The 18,501-nt window shown below is 38.5% G+C and overlaps 2 protein-coding genes across 2 annotated transcripts; one reads left to right on the plus strand and one right to left on the minus strand.

Moving 5' to 3' along the window:
• Nucleotides 1–1,425: 1,425 nt before the first annotated feature.
• LOC123470780 lies at nucleotides 1,426–3,273 on the minus strand. The gene is given in 2 exon segments (XM_045171602.1): nucleotides 1,426–1,786; nucleotides 1,789–3,273. Coding segments are annotated over 2 exon segments (1,497 nt in total). The 5' UTR covers nucleotides 3,059–3,273; the 3' UTR covers nucleotides 1,426–1,559.
• Nucleotides 3,274–15,977: 12,704 nt separating this feature from the next.
• LOC116933234 (hexosaminidase D) lies at nucleotides 15,978–18,297 on the plus strand. Its single transcript, XM_032941064.2, has 4 exons — nucleotides 15,978–16,733; nucleotides 16,810–17,369; nucleotides 17,447–17,681; nucleotides 17,745–18,297. Exons 1-4 carry the CDS (start codon nucleotides 16,182–16,184, stop codon nucleotides 18,054–18,056), a joined length of 1,659 nt encoding a protein of 552 aa, XP_032796955.1. The 5' UTR covers nucleotides 15,978–16,181; the 3' UTR covers nucleotides 18,057–18,297.
• Nucleotides 18,298–18,501: the final 204 nt, after the last annotated feature.

Genomic DNA, 18,501 nt, shown 5'->3' on the forward strand with positions numbered 1-18,501 from the left:
GATTCCATTGGCTGAAATCACATGCCCTAGATATTGCACTGATTCACACATGAATTTGCATTTTGAGAGGCCGAGTTTTAAATCGGCTTCTTTTAAAAAGGTTGAAGATGCGTCCTAAATTTACTAAATGTTCTTCTTTCGATTTTGAGAAGACTATAATGTCATCGAGATAAACTAAACATATTTTCCCGATGACGGAACGTAAAACATAATTCATTAACCGTTGAAATGTGCCAGGTGCATTAGTCAACCCGAACGACAACCTATTCCATTCGTACAGATTGTTATCCACTATGAACGCTGTCTTTTCTTTGGAGCTGTCGTCCATTTCTATCTGCCAATAGCCTGAAGCTAAATCTAAGGTAGTGAAATACTTTTGCCCGTGGAGTAAGTCTAGAACATCGTCTATTCTAGGTAAGGGAAAGGAATCTTTTTTTGTTATACCATTGAGTTTCCTATAATCCATACAGAGTCGGATTCCTCCGTTTTTCTTTTTTACTAATACTACGGGGGCCGCCCATGGAGATACGGACGGCCTTATTATCTTGTTAACTAATAATTCCTGCAAAATACTGTCAAGCTCTGGTTTTACGTTTTGGTGTATCCGATAGGGGCGTAATCTAATGGGTCCTTGTCCTTCCGTATTAATGTGATGCTTTACTAGCCCCGTTTTCCCTAATTCTCCTGTAGTGGAGGCAAATATTGATTTTCTATCGATTAAAAAATTTGTAATGCTGGTTCTATCTACTCCTGACATATCAGGTGGCAAATTGTTGTCAAAATCTACAGCACTGGACGACAGCTCGCGCTCAGCACAATAATTGATATTATCTTTTTCTATCCGGCAAAATCCTAACGTTCCAATTATTTCATACCTTGGCAGGGAGATGGGTTTATTCGTTTCATTAACTAACGCTATTGTAAAAACGGCCTCCTCACTACTTTTATTGATGAAAGGATCAACTCGTAATCCGCTGTTCAGTCCCGGTCCTCTGTGAAAAAAAACGCAAGATTGGGAGGTAGCTTACCCCCATTCCCTTCCGATTCAACGACAGTGGCACTAAAGGGCTTGATCGTGATCTTCTCTCTTGCTACGATGGTGGGCGAGGAGTCCGGTTTCAAGGTTTGTTTGACTCGGTAAATTCTCCTTTCGCTACCATCAATGATGAACTTGTGCTCGTACAGTGCATCTAAACCTAAGATACACTCCTCGCTGATGCTATCAACGACGATAAAATCCTGCAGAAGATTATCGCCTAAAACTTGAACTTGTAGGGTCACTAGCCCTCTTGTAACTAGTCTGGTGTTCTCTACACCGTATAAATCGACCGGAACGTCAGCAGTAAACTTCATTACACCTTCCTTCAATCTGTTAAAAACTTCTGTCTTAATTAAACTTCTACCCGCCCCACTATCTAAAAGGCCCTTGAATTTCTCATTTCCAACTTGGATGGGAAGCCGTGGTATTTTATTTTTTCTGGTTTCTATTACTTGATTAATAATCTGCCGGGGTTTAGGACAAGGCCCACCGTTTTGCCCCACGTTACAATTGGTGGCTTCTAGTTTTCCTGATTCCAGGGGTTGAGCTGACCAGGATTCTGAGCTGGCGACGCATATCGGGCGTCGGAACGAAGTGGTGCGGATGGGCAATCACGCGCAATGTGCCCACCTTGGTGGCATTTGAAGCAGGTTGGCCCGTTTGGTCCCCACCCACACTTGTCAGTGTTGTGAGTTGTTGGGTTCCTGCCGTTATTTGCGCAATAAGCACAATACCGCTCTCCTCTGTGGGGGGTCCATTAACCGGATTATTGTGATTATCCTTGTAAAATGGTGGTGGATTACGATGTACTGGCGGTTGATGCGGAGCCCGAGTACTATTGTCTGTAACCAGGCCACTGTGATTTTGTTGATACTGTCTCATTGGTTGAGCCTGGGGGATCGCTTGGCTCATACCGGCGACCTGGAGCTGCAGATTTCTCATCATTTTCTCTGAGTCTCTGGACTGTTTCATCATATCGCTATAACTCTTATTACTAGCCTTCAAAAGGTTTTTCAATTCCTCTATTTCCTGTTTGCTTTCTGCTAATTGTGCGTTATGGCCCGTGGCGACGGCATTGATTGACTCGTGACTCTTATCTGTAAGTTGGGTGGCTCTCATTTTCTGCGAAAGCTGCTCAATGACTGATTTTAGTTCTAAGATCTCGTTTTTTGTTTCCCTCAATTCCTGGGCATTAGCATTTGCCGAAACGGCGTTGACAAATTCGACGCTCCGTTTCTCTAGTTTGGCTTCATTTAAGATAGCTGCACATTTCTCTGTTGCTTTTACCAGGTCATTTAAGTTCCTATAGTCTTTAAAACTCATTCTTTCGCGTAGGTTGGATTTTAACCCTCCCAGAAAGCCATCCATTAACATAGTCTCTCTTAATTTGAGGACATCTGCATCAATTGTCTTTCCTACTTCCGTTGGGTAGGCAAACGAGTAAAGCTTCTGTAACCGGCAAGCGTAGTCCCTGATAGATTCCCCAGAATTACGGATGCAATTTTTAAACTCTGTAAAGTACATTTTTCTGTTATCCCCTCCGTGGAAGCGTTCATGGAGATTCTGTTTAACCTTAACGAATGATTTTGCTTCCCTTGGATAGTTTAGCTGGAAGGTTGTAATACAGTCCCCTGCAGACCCAAAAAGCTTTGAGCCTAAAAGTTTTATTTTTCTCCCTTCTTCAAAATCAGCAGTGTCGACTACCCTTTCAAAATGTTGTATCCAGTCCTCAAATTTGGTTGACCCCATTCCATTGAAAGCGGGTACCTGAGCTAATAACGCTATCGTTTGTTGTTGCTGGTTCTGCAATAACTTTTGACTATTGTAATAGCTCTGGTTCGTAGCAGTGGAGTAGTTGACCTCTTTTTCGACTATATCTACCGCGCGGAACTCGCTCGCGCCACAAGCTGTTTTTGTCAATGCCAAGGCGGCTTTCGCTCCTGCTGCGGCTTCTTCTCTTGACGCCCCTGTCTCCCGCAGACATTTGTACAAAGTCTCATATGGGTTTGGATGCGCCATCGTTGGTCTAGGTGGGTTCGTGTCGATCGTTTGCTGAGAAGGGGTCAATTTGAAATTTACGCTTTTGTACGGTGTGAACTTTGTTTCTATTTGTTTTGACGAGGACGGCTGGGGTTTTTCGAAGGGGGGAAGGGTCGTTTGAGTTTTTACTTGTCGAGTGCACGGGTGAGGCGTCTGCGTTCCCACCAATCGGGTTGAAGGGGGGATCGTCTGTGTTCCTGCTTGATTAGTAGGAGCTAGTTTCTCTGTCGTTTGTTGTGATTGGTCTGTATAATAATTCTGATATCTGCTAATAGGCGTCGAAGAATATTTAAGGGGTGGGAGTGACTGGTCGTCGGCCGGCGTTTTTACTTTCTCTTTCCCTCTTAAATCTTCCTCGACACGTTCTCTGGTGCGTTCAAGGTCTTGCTCGACTTCTAAATCGTTATGAGACTTCACGCTGCTGAAATCGTCGTTCTCTTCTGCTGACTCGGGATCGCTTTCGAGTTTGAGATAGATGTCGTCAATCAGAGTGGACTCGACAGGTTTAATCGTTTCTGGCACAAGGGGCTGGAAAGCTTTGTTTCGATTACGTTCACTGACTCGGGTCGGCGGCTGGCCCTTTACTCGGATGTTGCGATTTTTCCGCACCGTTAGACCCGGACCCGACTGCTCAGGTGCCTCTTCGGTGCGAAGTTCAACGTCTTCCACGTCAGCGTTTAATTCGGGATAAAGGCGAGTATGGGTGACCGGTGTCCTAGGTAGGGATTTGCTGACGGCGTGGGCCCTATCGTCTTGACGCTGACTGGACGTTTCCCCGATCAAGTTTCGGATTGGATTGGACGGGCTATGTAAACCTTTTCCTTTACTTAAAAATGCTGCACGGGTTTCTTCGAACGAGAAATTTCCGGGCAGAGGTTTAGGCTCGACAAGGTAGTCGTTCTCGTCTTCGTAATAGTCGTCGTCTGAGTAACAGTCGTCGTCAACGACGGGCTGGCGTCGTTCCGCTGATTTCGGAGAGAAAGTGGTCAAGATAGACTTCCCGAGTGTGTTGAAAAAGCTAGGCTTGCCTAATTTTGCTTTAGGGGCTACTGGCGTTGCGTGGGCCATTAGTTGGCGAGTGGTTTTCTGCGGTCGGGACGGTGCACGCATTCGATCCAGGTGGTGCAAATTGTATCACCCCAAAAAATATCGTAAAGGGGGAAAAAAAATTACCGTTATGCTGAACAAGGCTGTAAAACTGTGGGGGTGACGATAGATAAGAAGGTAATGAAACTGTGCACTAACTATTGGCGGGGTCAGCTGATTTGGGGAGAAAATTCAATTGGGCTTTCCAAGTGGGTTTCAAAAAAGAAACCGGCTTGTCTGACTTCGGTTTAAAGTTACTGACGCTGCATTGGCATTTGTTGCCGAGGGGTTTTCTGGGGTCGTAAATCGCATCCCGTAAAAATAGAATGGTGGTGATGATGCTTGCAAAGAAGAAGAAAAAATATGGGTGGAGGAAAGAATCAGTTAACGTAAGGCGGAATCAAACTCGACTTAACAATTGGCAGAGCCAGCTGTTTTGGAAGAACAATTAAAATTGACCTTCTCAGTGAGTTGAAAAAAGGAATTCCCGGCTTGTCTAATTTCACCTTGGAATTACTGGCTTTGCATTGGTCATTCGTTGGCGAGGGGTTTTCGGTGGTCGTAAAGCGCATCACCGAAAAAAGAAAATGGCGGCGATGCTTTGCAGAGAGAGAAAAATGGATGGGGGAAAAAACAGTTAACGTAAGGAGGAAATCAAATTCGACCTAACAATTGGCAGAGCCAGCTGTTTTGGGAGAACAAATTAAAAAGTCCTTCTCGGTGAGTTGGAAAAAAAGAATTCCCGGCTTGTCTGATTTCGCCTTAGAATTACTGGCTTTGCATTGATCATTCGTTGACGAGGGGATTTCGGTGGTCGTAAAGCGCATCACCGAAAAAAGAAAATGGCGGCGATGCTTTGCAGAGAGCGAAAAAAATGGATGGGGAGAAAAAAAAAGACAGTTAACGTAAGGAGGAAATCAACTTCGACCTAACAATTGGCAGAGCCAGCTGTTTTGGGAGAACAATTAAAATAGACCTTCTCGGTGAGTTGAAAAAAAAATAATTCCCGGCTTGTCTGATTTCGCCTTAGAATTACTGGCTTTGCATTGGTCATTCGTTGACGAGGGGTTTTCGTTGGTCGTAAAGCGCATCACCGAAAAAAAATGGCGGCGATGCTTTGCAGAGGGAGGAAAAAAATGGATGGAGAAAAAAAATGGCAGAGTTGGCTGAAGACCAACAAAACTGCTATCTAAGTTATACAAAAAATGGCAGAGTTAGCTGAAGACCAACAGAACTGCTATACAGGTTATCCAAAAAATGGCAGAGTTAGCTGAAGACCAACAGAACTGCTATACAGGTTATACAAAAAATGGCAGAGTTAGCTGAAGACCAACAGAACTGCTATACAGGTTATACAAAAAATGGCAGAGTTAGCTGAAGACCAACAGAACTGCTATACAACGTGTGTGCGTGGCGCATTATACCCCTTTTCACGATTGGAGGGTGGTTAAAGTTGCTTTCTTGCCGGCATAGCCATTAAGAAAGTTTTTGATTTACTCTCGCGTATGTCACTGAAAGCCAGCAATATACTGAGAATCAATCCCTAACCCGACTGACAAGATCCACGCCGTGTACATACGATCGCTAAATCTTTCGACAGCCGCTTCGGAATGACGTTAAACGTATAATGTAAAACTCATCCGGAAATGACCACACGGGGGTCCTGGAGCCAAAATAAATCATGCAGCAATTTGAAGGATAAGACACACGAGTATGATAGTCGCTGCCACCAATGTAATGGTTTACACGCGCGTGGAGCGTGCAAACTATCACAAGAATTTAATGTAAATAGAGAATCTTTGTTTGACTTTACCGCATGTTGTATTTTGTAGGCACAGTAGGGCTGGAACAGGCCGGGACAGACAGGAATAACTAGCGAGAATGCTAACAGAAGACTGGAGGGGCGAGCTAAATCTAGTTCTATTTATTAGGTCTTGAGGAAGCATTTTTTCCTTGGTTGGCGTGGGGGTCGTGGTAGCGTCCTTTCCAACGGTCAACTTGACCTTCTTCTTTGTTCGAGAACAAGGGGGGTTTTTCCCGCAACGGTCAACTCCCCGTATTGCTTGGGGCGCCAGAGGGGTGACTTTTTAGAAAGTCGAAGACATCGTTTCTCTGTTGTCAGAGATCTCGATTCTTTACAAAATCTACCAAAAACGACATCTCTTGAAATTCTCCAAAAATCACACGGAATAATCGAAATTGAACGCTGATTTCGATTTAGTTATTGGTTTTCTCGTTAAACCAGCCGTTTCAAAAATTAACGAAACAGTGCTGTTAGCGCAACAACTTAATTTAGGGTTTTTAAGGATTAAATCAAAAACTATAAGACCAATAAGAAAATAAACCTAATTTTTTATTTTCATTTCATTTTGATTCGAATTCATGTATTTTAAGCAAAATTTGAAATTTGGCCAAAAAGGAAAAAATGGGAAGGGTATAGCCTTCCCACTTTTGTCAAAATCTACCAAAAACGGCATCTCTTGAAATTCTCCAAAAATCACACGGAATAATCGAAATTGAACGCTGATTTCGATTTAGTTATTGGTTTTCTCGTTAAACCAGCCGTTTCAAAAATTAACGAAACAGTGCTGTTAGCGCAACAACTTAATTTAGGGTTTTTAAGGATTAAATCAAAAACTATAAGACCAATAGGAAAATAAACCTGATTTTCGTGATTTTCATTCCATTTTGATTCGAATTCATGTATTTTAAGCGAAATTTGAAATTTGGCCAAAAATAAAAAAGGGGGAAGGGTATAGCCTTCCCACTTTTGTCAAAATCTACCAAAAACGACATCTCTTGAAATTCTCCAAAAATCACACGGAATAATCGAAATTGAACGCTGATTTCGATTTAGTTATTGGTTTTCTCGTTAAACCAGCCGTTTCAAAAATTAACGAAACAGTGCTGTTAGCGCAACAACTTAATTTAGGGTTTTTAAGGATTAAATCAAAAACTATAAGACCAATAAGAAAATAAACCTAATTTTTTATTTTCATTTCATTTTGATTCGAATTCATGTATTTTAAGCAAAATTTGAAATTTGGCCAAAAGGAAAAAAATTGGGAAGGGTATAGCCTTCCCACTTTTGTCAAAATCTACCAAAAACGGCATCTCTTGAAATTCTCCAAAAATCACACGGAATAATCGAAATTGAACGCTGATTTCGATTTAGTTATTGGTTTTCTCGTTAAACCAGCCGTTTCAAAAATTAACGAAACAGTGCTGTTAGCGCAACAACTTAATTTAGGGTTTTTAAGGATTAAATCAAAAAAACTATAAGACCAATAGGAAAATAAACCTGATTTTCGTGATTTTCATTCCATTTTGATTCGAATTCATGTATTTTAAGCGAAATTTGAAATTTGGCCAAAAATAAAAAAGGGGAAGGGTATAGCCTTCCCACTTTTGTCAAAATCTACCAAAAACGACATCTCTTGAAATTCTCCAAAAATCACACGGAATAATCGAAATTGAACGCTGATTTCGATTTAGTGATTGGTTTTCTCGTTAAACCAGCCGTTTCAAAAATTAACGAAACAGTGCTGTTAGCGCAACAACTTAATTTAGGGTTTTTAAGGATTAAATCAAAAACTATAAGACCAATAAGAAAATAAACCTGATTTTCGTGATTTTCATTCCATTTTGATTCGAATTCATGTATTTTAAGCAAAATTTGAAATTTGGCCAAAAAGGAAAAAGTGGGAAGGGTATAGCCTTCCCACTTTTGTCAAAATCTACAAAAAACGACATCTCTTGAAATTCTCCAAAAATCACACGGAATAATCGAAATTGAACGCTGATTTCGATTTAGTGATTGGTTTTCTCGTTAAACCAGCCGTTTCAAAAATAAACGAAACAGTGCTGTTAGCGCAACAACTTAATTTAGGGTTTTTAAGGATTAAATCAAAAACTATAAGACCAATAGGAAAATAAACCTGATTTTCGTGATTTTCATTCCATTTTGATTCGAATTCATGTATTTTAAGCGAAATTTGAAATTTGGCCAAAAATAAAAAAGGGGGAAGGGTATAGCCTTCCCACTTTTGTCAAAATCTACCAAAAACGACATCTCTTGAAATTCTCCAAAAATCACACGGAATAATCGAAATTGAACGCTGATTTCGATTTAGTTATTGGTTTTCTCGTTAAACCAGCCGTTTCAAAAATTAACGAAACAGTGCTGTTAGCGCAACAACTTAATTTAGGGTTTTTAAGGATTAAATCAAAAACTATAAGACCAATAAGAAAATAAACCTAATTTTTTATTTTCATTTCATTTTGATTCGAATTCATGTATTTTAAGCAAAATTTGAAATTTGGCCAAAAAGGAAAAAATTGGGAAGGGTATAGCCTTCCCACTTTTGTCAAAATCTACCAAAAACGGCATCTCTTGAAATTCTCCAAAAATCACACGGAATAATCGAAATTGAACGCTGATTTCGATTTAGTTATTGGTTTTCTCGTTAAACCAGCCGTTTCAAAAATTAACGAAACAGTGCTGTTAGCGCAACAACTTAATTTAGGGTTTTTAAGGATTAAATCAAAAACTATAAGACCAATAGGAAAATAAACCTGATTTTCGTGATTTTCATTCCATTTTGATTCGAATTCATGTATTTTAAGCGAAATTTGAAATTTGGCCAAAAATAAAAAAGGGGGAAGGGTATAGCCTTCCCACTTTTGTCAAAATCTACCAAAAACGACATCTCTTGAAATTCTCCAAAAATCACACGGAATAATCGAAATTGAACGCTGATTTCGATTTAGTGATTGGTTTTCTCGTTAAACCAGCCGTTTCAAAAATTAACGAAACAGTGCTGTTAGCGCAACAACTTAATTTAGGGTTTTTAAGGATTAAATCAAAAACTATAAGACCAATAAGAAAATAAACCTGATTTTCGTGATTTTCATTCCATTTTGATTCGAATTCATGTATTTTAAGCAAAATTTGAAATTTGGCCAAAAAGGAAAAAGTGGGAAGGGTATAGCCTTCCCACTTTTGTCAAAATCTACAAAAAACGACATCTCTTGAAATTCTCCAAAAATCACACGGAATAATCGAAATTGAACGCTGATTTCGATTTAGTGATTGGTTTTCTCGTTAAACCAGCCGTTTCAAAAATAAACGAAACAGTGCTGTTAGCGCAACAACTTAATTTAGGGTTTTTAAGGATTAAATCAAAAACTATAAGACCAATAGGAAAATAAACCTGATTTTCGTGATTTTCATTCAATTTTAATTCGAATTCATGTATTTTAAGCAAAATTTGAAATTTGGTCAAAAATGAAAAAGTGGGAAGGGTATAGCCTTCCCACTTTTGTCAAAATCTACCAAAAACGACATCTCTTGAAATTCTCCAAAAATCACACGGAATAATCGAAATTGAACGCTGATTTCGATTTAGTTATTGGTTTTCTCGTTAAACCAGCCGTTTCAAAAATTAACGAAACAGTGCTGTTAGCGCAACAACTTAATTTAGGGTTTTTAAGGATTAAATCAAAAACTATAAGACCAATAAGAAAATAAACCTAATTTTTTATTTTCATTTCATTTTGATTCGAATTCATGTATTTTAAGCAAAATTTGAAATTTGGCCAAAAGGAAAAAATGGGAAGGGTATAGCCTTCCCACTTTTGTCAAAATCTACCAAAAACGGCATCTCTTGAAATTCTCCAAAAATCACACGGAATAATCGAAATTGAACGCTGATTTCGATTTAGTTATTGGTTTTCTCGTTAAACCAGCCGTTTCAAAAATTAACGAAACAGTGCTGTTAGCGCAACAACTTAATTTAGGGTTTTTAAGGATTAAATCAAAAACTATAAGACCAATAGGAAAATAAACCTGATTTTCGTGATTTTCATTCCATTTTGATTCGAATTCATGTATTTTAAGCAAAATTTGAAATTTGGCCAAAAAGGAAAAAGTGGGAAGGGTATAGCCTTCCCACTTTTGTCAAAATCTACCAAAAACGACATCTCTTGAAATTCTCCAAAAATCACACGGAATAATCGAAATTGAACGCTGATTTCGATTTAGTTATTGGTTTTCTCGTTAAACCAGCCGTTTCAAAAATTAACGAAACAGTGCTGTTAGCGCAACAACTTAATTTAGGGTTTTTAAGGATTAAATCAAAAACTATAAGACCAATAAGAAAATAAACCTGATTTTCGTGATTTTCATTTCATTTTGATTCGAATTCATGTATTTTAAGCAAAATTTGAAATTTGGCCAAAAAGGAAAAAATGGGAAGGGTATAGCCTTCCCACTTTTGTCAAAATCTACCAAAAACGGCATCTCTTGAAATTCTCCAAAAATCACACGGAATAATCGAAATTGAACGCTGATTTCGATTTAGTTATTGGTTTTCTCGTTAAACCAGCCGTTTCAAAAATAAACGAAACAGTGCTGTTAGCGCAACAACTTAATTTTGGGTTTTTAAGGATTAAATAAAAAACTATAAGACCAATAGGAAAATAAACCTGATTTTCGTGATTTACATTCCATTTTGATTCGAATTCATGTATTTTAAAAAAAATTTGAAATTTGGCCAAAAATGAAAAAGTGGGAAGGGTATAGCCTTCCCACTTTTGTCAAAATCTACCAAAAACGACATCTCTTGAAATTCTCCAAAAATCACACGGAATAATCGAAATTGAACGCTGATTTCGATTTAGTGATTGGTTTTCTCTTTAAACCAGCCGTTTCAAAAATTAACGAAACAGTGCTGTTAGCGCAACAACTTAATTTAGGGTTTTTAAGGATTAAATCAAAAACTATAAGACCAATAGGAAAATCAACCTGATTTTCGTGATTTTCATTTAATTTTAATTCGAATTCATGTATTTTAAGCAAAATTTGAAATTTGGCCAAAAATGAAAAAGTGGGAAGGGTATAGCCTTCCCACTTTTGTCAAAATCTACCAAAAACGACATCTCTTGAAATTCTCCAAAAATCACACGGAATAATCGAAATTGAACGCTGATTTCGATTTAGTTATTGGTTTTCTCGTTAAACCAGCCGTTTCAAAAATTAACGAAACAGTGCTGTTAGCGCAACAACTTAATTTAGGGTTTTTAAGGATTAAATCAAAAACTATAAGACCAATAATAAAATAAACCTGATTTTCGTGATTTTCATTCCATTTTGATTCGAATTCATGTATTTTAAGCAAAATTTGAAATTTGGCCAAAAAGGAAAAAATGGGAAGGGTATAGCCTTCCCACTTTTGTCAAAATCTACCAAAAACGACATCTCTTGAAATTCTCCAAAAATCACACGGAATAATCGAAATTGAACGCTGATTTCGATTTAGAAATTGGTTTTCACGTTAAACCAGCCGTTTCAAAAATTAACGAAACAGTGCTGTTAGCGCAACAACTTAATTTAGCGTTTTTAAGGATTAAATCAAAAACTATAAGACCAATAGGAAAATAAACCTGATTTTCGTGATTTTCATTCAATTTTAATTCGAATTATGTATTTTAAGCAAAATTTGAAATTTGGCCAAAAATGAAAAAGTGGGAAGGGTATAGCCTTCCCACTTTTGTCAAAATCTACCAAAAACGACATCTCTTGAAATTCTCCAAAAATCACACGGAATAATCGAAATTGAACGCTGATTTCGATTTAGTTATTGGTTTTCTCGTTAAACCAGCCGTTTCAAAAATTAACGAAACAGTGCTGTTAGCGCAACAACTTAATTTAGGGTTTTTAAGGATTAAATCAAAAACTATAAGACCAATAATAAAATAAACCTGATTTTCGTGATTTTCATTCCATTTTGATTCGAATTCATGTATTTTAAGCAAAATTTGAAATTTGGCCAAAAAGGAAAAAATGGGAAGGGTATAGCCTTCCCACTTTTGTCAAAATCTACCAAAAACGACATCTCTTGAAATTCTCCAAAAATCACACGGAATAATCGAAATTGAACGCTGATTTCGATTTAGAAATTGGTTTTCACGTTAAACCAGCCGTTTCAAAAATTAACGAAACAGTGCTGTTAGCGCAACAACTTAATTTAGCGTTTTTAAGGATTAAATCAAAAACTATAAGACCAATAGGAAAATAAACCTGATTTTCGTGATTTTCATTCAATTTTAATTCGAATTATGTATTTTAAGCAAAATTTGAAATTTGGCCAAAAATGAAAAAGTGGGAAGGGTATAGCCTTCCCACTTTTGTCAAAATCTACCAAAAACGACATCTCTTGAAATTCTCCAAAAATCACACAGAATAATCGAAATTGAACGCTGATTTCGATTTAGTTATTGGTTTTCTCGTTAAACCAGCCGTTTCAAAAATTAACGAAACAGTGCTGTTAGCGCAACAACTTAATTTAGGGTTTTTAAGGATTAAATCAAAAACTATAAGACCAATAGGAAAATAAACCTGATTTTCGTGATTTTCATTCAATTTTAATTCGAATTCATGTAATTTAAGCAAAATTTGAAATTTGGCCAAAAATGAAAAAGTGGGAAGGGTATAGCCTTCCCACTTTTGTCAAAATCTACCAAAAACGACATCTCTTGAAATTCTCCAAAAATCTCACGGAATAATCGAAATTGAACGCTGATTTCGATTTAGTTATTGGTTTTCTCGTTAAACCAGCCGTTTCAAAAATTAACGAAACAGTGCTGTTAGCGCAACAACTTAATTTAGGGTTTTTAAGGATTAAATCAAAAACTATAAGACCAATAGGAAAATAAACCTGATTTTCGTGATTTTTATTCCATTTTGATTCGAATTCATGTATTTTAAGCAAAGTTTGAAATTTGGCCAAAAATGAAAAAGTGGGAAGGGTATAGCCTTCCCACTTTTGTCAAAATCTACCAAAAACGACATCTCTTGAAATTCTCCAAAAATCACACGGAATATTCGAAATTGAACGCTGATTTCGATTTAGTTATTGGTTTTCTCGTTAAACCAGCCGTTTCAAAAATTAACGAAACAGTGCTGTTAGCGCAACAACTTAATTTAGGGTTTTTAAGGATTAAATCAAAAACTATAAGACCAATAGGAAAATAAACCTGATTTTCGTGATTTTCATTCAATTTTAATTCGAATTCATGTATTTTAAGCAAAATTTGAAATTTTGCCAAAAATGAAAAAGTGGGAAGGGTATAGCCTTCCCACTTTTGTCAAAATCTACCAAAAACGACATCTCTTGAAATTCTCCAAAAATCACACGGAATAATCGAAATTGAACGCTGATTTCGATTTAGTTATTGGTTTTCTCGTTAAACCAGCCGTTTCAAAAATTAACGAAACAGTGCTGTTAGCGCACCAACTTCATTTATGGTTTTTAACATGTAAATGAAAAACTATAAGACCAATAGAAAAATAAACCTGATTTCCGTGTTTTTCATTCAATTCTGAATCTTAATCATGTATTTTAAGCCAAATTTGAAATTTGGTCAAAAATGAAAAAGTGGGAAGGGTATAGCCTTTCCACTTTTGTCAAAATCGGCCAAAAATGACATCTCTTGAAATTCTCCAAAAATCAGACGGTATAATCGAAATCGGCCTAACAATCGATCGATAAATTCAATATGTTGTAGACTTCTCCTCCCTTGAAGGCGTCGTCTATCGAAATCGCTACATGGCAGTACAAGTTTTTTATTTATTTCCTAAATAAACGGACAACTATCGAAAAAGAGTTGTCTATTAAAAAGTGGATCAAACGGCGTTCCGTAGTTGCCCCTTTTTATGTTGACGACCATGATCGAAACAATGGAGCTCACACGGCCTGTGAAAAAACCTGTCCGTTGCCGGGCGACGCACAAAGCCTCGCCTTGAAAAATAACTTCGCGGCCTGATTTTTCCCTATCTTCATGACCGACGCGCCATCTCTCTGAAAAAAAATCTCCAGAAATGTCGAGTCGCTCTTAGATTGCTCCGCATTCCTTTATTGTTGAGTCGATAATTGACAGGACCCCTCCGTTAATCTCCGCGTTATCTCCTCTACAACACGACGTCAAGTTTTGCGACGCAGCATCTAAAATAAGAAAACGTATGAAGGATCCGTACGAGACCTTGAAATCGACTCGAGTTGGCTGACTAAACTGCTCCACACTCCTTCGTCGTTCAGCCGATAAAAACGGGGACTCGACCGGGAGCTGCTGCGTTATTTCCTCTACAAATGGAGACCAATCTCAGCGGCACAGCATCTAAAAAAAAAAAAACGAACGAAAGATTAGTGCGGACACCCCTGAAATCGCCGCGCCATCAGCGCCATCTCTGGGGTAAAGTCTCAGAAAAAGTGTCGGTCGATCCACCAGTCGTTGTAGAAGGGTAAGGGTGCCTGTATCAGGGGGTTGGGAAATGCGAGTTTTGATAGAATCCCTATCGGGAAACTCATGGGCAACTGGGTTGGTGCGGGCCGGAGAAAAATGGTTTCAAAACCCAATTTTGGGAGAATCGGGAAAACTATAAATCCAAAAGTTTTGAAAATTATAGAAATGGATATATCTTGATAAGATCTATCAACTTCTGTAAAAACATTGCTAAAAAAGAACTCATTGGAGAAGTAAACCGCTTCCCCATTTTTCAGGTAGGTCGGTGCAGTTTAGCGGGTCTAAGTTAACCCTCATCTCCCATTAATACGTGAAATTTAAATAATTTTTTGCGGGGAAACTATAAGACCAAAATTAATAAATTTTATATAAATGGATAGCTCTTGATAAGGGCTATCTATTTCTCTATAATTTATGAAAAAATATTCATACACTAAAAAGTTTCAAAAACAATGAAAATTGTTACTTAAATCTATAGGATCGAGTATATCTCTAGAGCGCAAAAACTACAAAAAAACTTCTCGTCCAAAATTTTTTTGTTTATGAAAATTATCTTAATTATTTTACAGAAATGGATAGCCCTTATCAAGAGCTATCCATTTCTGTAAAATTTATTAATTTTGGTCTTATAGTTTTCCCCTAAAAAATTATTTAAATATTACGTATTATTGGGGGGTGGGGATTACGGGATACCCGCTCAATCGCACCGACCTACCGGGAAAATAGCAAATCGGGTTACTCTTCCAATAAGTACTTTTTAAGCTATATTTTTGCAGAAATGGACAGGTCTTATCAAGATATATCCATTCCTATAACTTTTTTAAGTTTGGGACTTATAGTTTCCCCTATTATTACAAGATCGGGTTTTGGAACCGCCAACCCAAGGCCCATGGAATGACAATTTACACTAATTTAAGAAAAACAAACCGGTACTTAATTCAATCTATTATATAAAATAAAAAAATTATAATGTAAGTAAAAATATTGTATTTGTAAAACTTAATAAAGAGCAAACAATAAATGTAAATCATAAAAATACACGAAAGAAACAAACAAATCAAAGCGGCAGCCCCACGGAAAACCACACTGTGTACATTAGGAAACTGTGGGAGCGGACACCAGAAAGACATGGAAGGGTGTAAGGGTGGAGAGAGCCAATCAGAGGGCCGGAATAGTCCCTCTGGGATGTAGCGAAGATCAAATTAAACTCCTTATGCGCGTACTTTCCTTTACTGTCCTCTAGCGGCTGAAGATTGAAGCCGAGTCTTTTGGTCGCGTCAGAAAAACAAACATGCGAATGTTTGGATATTTTTGCTGCGACCGAGGAGTTAACCAAAAGCCATCCTAAAGAACTTAATTTAAAATAAACTCACATAAACTAAAGGTGAATTTCCGGGCATTTGTAATAAAGTGGAACAAGCTTGAGCAATTGTTAACCCAGTAGCCTCGGGCAGAAATTGAAAATAGAGCGTCCAGCGTCGTAATTATTTTTCGTCTGCTCTTGTGTCAAGAGTCAAGTCAGTCTGTTTTGAGTGTTTGCCGACGTGAAATGAGAGATACGCCGGAACGCAGTTGCTTTTATAACCGATACAATCTGTGGACGTCAGAATTTCACTTACGTCTAAGAATATAATGTAAGTCGTTGTCTATCTTGGAGTTTTGCGTCAATTCCTTTATTTTTCATACTCGAAGTATTGAAATACGGCTGCTTGTCATGGCCGTTCTAGTCAAATTATGTACGCAGTGGAGTGCCAAACGTTTCTTATGGCTCGTGACAATAGTCTTCGTATTAGTTACTTTGTGTTGGTACATGAAAAGTCCGCTTTCAGCTGAGACAGGTCAACACAAATTTGATTGCTCACAAACTTCTAGCTCTGAAGCTGCCAACAGAATGGAGGATGGTGACATGGAAACAGAACAGACAAGCAGCTATGAACCCTTGTTCAAGAGCAAGATAGTTCACATTGATTTAAAGGGATCACCACCTAAGCCAACATATTTTTCAGAGCTGTTTCCATTACTAGCCAAACTTGGGGCCACTGGCATTTTGATTGAATATGAAGACATGTTTCCGTATACTGGCACATCTCTTGAAAGCACCCCTGCTCTTAATGCATACACCCCATCTATGGTCTCGCAAATCAATCAACTGGCAAAGGAAAACCATTTGGAAGTAATCCCACTTATTCAAACTTTTGGACATCTAGAGTTCCTCCTAAAACTTCCACAACATATGCACCTACGAGAAGTACCAGATCAGCCTCAGGTGTGTGTCTACCGTGGCAACAAGTAGTGTTCATTCCCATACAATTTCTTTAGCTCATTTATATTTTTTTGTGCAGGCCATATGTCCAACTCACAATGAAACCCTGCCTTTACTATTCCAATTGCTACAACAAGTTGCCAAATTGCACCCCGAGTCCAAAAGGATTCACATTGGTGCCGATGAAGTCTACTTTATTGGTCGATGTACGGCTTGCCAGGATCGTATGAATAACAAGCTGTGGTCGACTTCAGATCTCTTTATAGATCATGTCTCTGCAGTTGCAAAATTTGTAAATGGCAAATTGGGTATGCGGCCCATGATGTGGGACGACGAATTTCGTTCCTTCACCGAACCTCAATTGGTTCAGTCTGGCATTGGTAGCTTAGTGGATCTCGTTGTTTGGAACTACAAGCCAACACTCGAACTAGATCGCGATATCTGGACCAAGTATTTGAACGTTTTTGATGCCATTTGGGCAGCTAGTGCATTTAAAGGTGCCACTGGTTCAAACCAGCAAATCACCAGCGTTCGGTACCACGTAGAGAACCACCGTGCATGGCTACGTCTGATCGCCGAGTATCGAGACACCCCCTATCTAAGCAAATTCAAAGGCATCATGCTTACCGGCTGGTCTCGGTAAGTCAATATATTTGTTGTCATCAAATTTCGTTCTTTCCAGGATAACTCGATTGTCAACATTGTCCACCTTGAAGGTACGACCACTTTGCAGTCACGTGCGAACTACTGCCGGCAGCATTTCCTTCGCTCGCCGTGGATTTACTCTTGCTTCAGTACGGCGAGAATCATGTACATTTGGCAGACCAAGAAGCTGTTCAGTATTTGGGATGCACGGGAAGTTTTATTTTCCAACAGTCGCAAGACACCTACTACCCCAGCTGCAATTTCCCCGGTTGGGAAGTGTTTAGCGTTATCCAAAACTACGGCCAGGTACTGCAATTCATAAACATTTAAAAGCCATGATATACAGTACAGTAAGTGATTGTTTTCTAGGTAATGGAACAGTACGCTAAAGTGCTCAACGACTCTGTTGTACGAGGTTGGTTGACCGATTATAATTTGGCCAAGCAATTTTCCAGTCCAACCCACCTGTCTGGCATCGGCACTGAGCTCAGCTATCTACAAAACAGTTTCGATGCATTGAAGCGCGAATCAGAGATCGCCTTCCCCGCTGTTTACGACATGAATACCACCAAAGAGTGGTTCGAATCACACGTCAAACCCATGGCCGACAAAGTGAGTGAGCTCCTTATGGGCATTGAGGTTCTACGCTCCAAAAATGTCTGGCCGAGAAGACCTATTTAAAGGCAATTTGAGCAGCGCCAGGCATACGTATGTCGAGAAGAATACGATCGGCTGGTTAACTACTTTGATATCTTATACTACGTTTGCTCCTTTCACTTTGTGTATTCTTTTATATTTGTACTATACGTATTACTCCAAGTATTCTTATTCGTCAACGTCCAAACTTGATATAACGATTTTGGTATTGATTCCATTTTTTGGATGTTTTTAATTTGCTATTCAATTACACTTGTCAATCTACTCTTTTTTTAAAATCTCATTTTGTACGCTCGCGTGGATAGTGCCATCGCGTGTTGCTTTAATCGGTGTTTGACATCCTTTTCTCCTTACTCTTGGCTTGTCGACTCGAGGAAAGGGGTTGGCCTAGTGCGTAGACGTGTGCGAGTGTGATGGCTTGATTACGAACCATCCATTAATCAATCCAAAGAAAAGGCGTGGCCAATGT

The sequence above is a fragment of the Daphnia magna genome, linkage group LG1 (assembly GCF_020631705.1).
Source record: "Daphnia magna isolate NIES linkage group LG1, ASM2063170v1.1, whole genome shotgun sequence".
NCBI classification, from domain to species: domain Eukaryota; kingdom Metazoa; phylum Arthropoda; class Branchiopoda; order Diplostraca; family Daphniidae; genus Daphnia; species Daphnia magna.

What these genes read in the sequence shown, in the direction of transcription:
- LOC116933234 (XM_032941064.2), top strand. Translation starts at nt 16,182, where the DNA reads ATGGCCGTTCTAGTCAAATTATGTACGCAGTGGAGTGCCAAACGTTTC. An exon ending in AAGTACCAGATCAGCCTCAG is followed by an intron (nt 16,734 to 16,809) that starts GTGTGTGTCTAC and finishes TTTTTTGTGCAG; the next exon opens with GCCATATGTCCAACTCACAA. An exon ending in ATGCTTACCGGCTGGTCTCG is followed by an intron (nt 17,370 to 17,446) that starts GTAAGTCAATAT and finishes TCCACCTTGAAG; the next exon opens with GTACGACCACTTTGCAGTCA.